The sequence below is a fragment of the Rutidosis leptorrhynchoides genome, chromosome 5 (assembly GCF_046630445.1).
Source record: "Rutidosis leptorrhynchoides isolate AG116_Rl617_1_P2 chromosome 5, CSIRO_AGI_Rlap_v1, whole genome shotgun sequence".
Taxonomy (NCBI): domain Eukaryota; kingdom Viridiplantae; phylum Streptophyta; class Magnoliopsida; order Asterales; family Asteraceae; genus Rutidosis; species Rutidosis leptorrhynchoides.
Genome location: NC_092337.1, coordinates 192,576,700 through 192,578,632, shown reverse-complemented (window position 1 = coordinate 192,578,632; position 1,933 = coordinate 192,576,700). Strand labels below are relative to the sequence as shown.

The window sequence follows — 1,933 nt, the reverse complement described above, 5'->3', positions numbered from 1 at the left end:
CCCAATGATTTTATGAATGATTCTTTGAATTCGATTAGCGAGCAACTTTGCGATGATTTTGTAGTAACTTCCGATGAGGCTAATCGGTCTATATTTCCCGAGGTTTGTTGGATTAGGTGTCTTTGGAATTAGGGTGAAGAAGGATGCATTGCATCCATTCAAAATTTGACCATTATGCCAGAACCATTCGATCGCTTTCTTCAAATCTTCTTTAATCAACCAAAAGAATTTTTATAGAAACCAATGTTGAAACCATCGGGTCCAGGAGCCTTGTCCGAATCACAACTATTTATTGAGTCCCAGATTTCCAACTCACAAAAAGGAGCTTCCAACATTTGTTGATCTTCGTGGTTTAGTTTCGAAAAGTTAAGGTGCTCAATGGAACCGAAGTCAGGGTTGCTGGTATTTGTCTGTTCGAATAATTTTGCAAAGTGTCCAAGAATCTAATCCTTAATTGCATCTGGTGATTCGACCCACGTGCCATTTATGTGCAACCCTCTGATGCTCAACTTATTGTTGTTCCTTGGGATCATGGAATGGAAAAAAGATGTGTTGTCATCTCCCTCTGCCGCCCACCTAAGTCGGGCCTTTTGCCTTAACATGGAGGCTTTTTCTTTTTCCTTTTTTAGTCTCATTGCACGGGCCTGAAGCCATTCAATTCTTTCCAAATCCGAGATCATACCTGCTTCTGCTTTAGATTCAAACTCATCCGTAGCCCTTTTCCATTTGTCCAATTCAATATCTAAAGGACCATATTTAAATTTACTCAACTTCCTGAGTGCTTCTTTAACATTTTTTAGTTTGTTTCTAAAGATGCAGTCAGGCCTTGAACCGAAGACGTTTAGATTCCAAGCCTCGATGATAATTTGTTCAACCTCTTTAATTTCGAGCCGGATGTTAAAAATCTTGAATGGCTTGGGACCAAAGTTTTGGTTACTGTCCCGTAGCATTAGAGGGTAGTGATCAAGGGATTTTTGATCTAAGGTTATGGTTGAAACATCACCCCATGTATTGATAAAAGCTTTGGAGACAAGAAACCGATCCAATTTACTAAATTTTTTTCCATCGTCGCTAATTTTTGTGAATTTCTTGCCTAAAAGTGGAACTTCGATGAGATGACTTTGTTCTATGAAATTGTTGAAAAGCTTTGCTCTACGTTCTATGAAAATAGAATTTTGTCGTTCATCTTGCGATCTAACTTCAATAAAGTCACCACCTATCACCCATTCATCATTATCAAATGACATCAAACCTTGCAAGCTGTCCCAGAACTTTTTGTTTTCGTCATCTTTATGCGGCCCATAGACGTTTACCACTATCGTATCATTTATTTTTCCTTGCCATTTGCCTCGGATTGCCAGGAAAAATTGTCCTTCTACAGCATCAATTACGTCGACAATATTGGGATCCCACAATAGTAACATACCTCCCGATTGACCTACCTTTTCTTTTTGTAGATAACGGACATTTGATGAACCCCATATAAACTCAATCCATTTGTCATCTACTCGATTGCATTTACTTTCTTGTATCAACACAACTTCTGGACGTTCACTTAAGCGTAATCTCCTAAACCACCCTACCTTACTTTCCGAATTATCATCTTTCCCGAAACCTCGTATATTGATTGATATTATCTTCATTGGGAAACTATATAAAACTGAGAGACAATAAGATGGGTATGTCATTGGGGGTAAAAACCCTAACGTAACCCTAACTTATTTCCAAATTCATTCAGACCCACACTGTCTGACGATTCATTCGACTTTTCTTTAGAAGAAGTGGATGTGGGTCTGCTTGAGATAGGTTTATTCCTTGCTAAACTTTTGAATCTGAGGATTTTTGAGGTGGTTTTGAGGCTACAAACGGTGTTGGGTGTTTTTTTCTTTGACTTGGTTTTTGATGTAGGTTTTAGAATCTGGCTATGGTGATG

The 1,933-nt window shown here is 38.4% G+C and overlaps 1 protein-coding gene across 1 annotated transcript; it reads right to left on the bottom strand.

The window, feature by feature from the left end:
- Positions 1 to 443: 443 nt before the first annotated feature.
- Positions 444 to 1,643, bottom strand: LOC139849207 (uncharacterized). The gene has a single exon (XM_071838869.1). The coding sequence runs from the start codon at positions 1,641 to 1,643 to the stop codon at positions 444 to 446; it is 1,200 nt and encodes a 399-aa protein (XP_071694970.1).
- Positions 1,644 to 1,933: the final 290 nt, after the last annotated feature.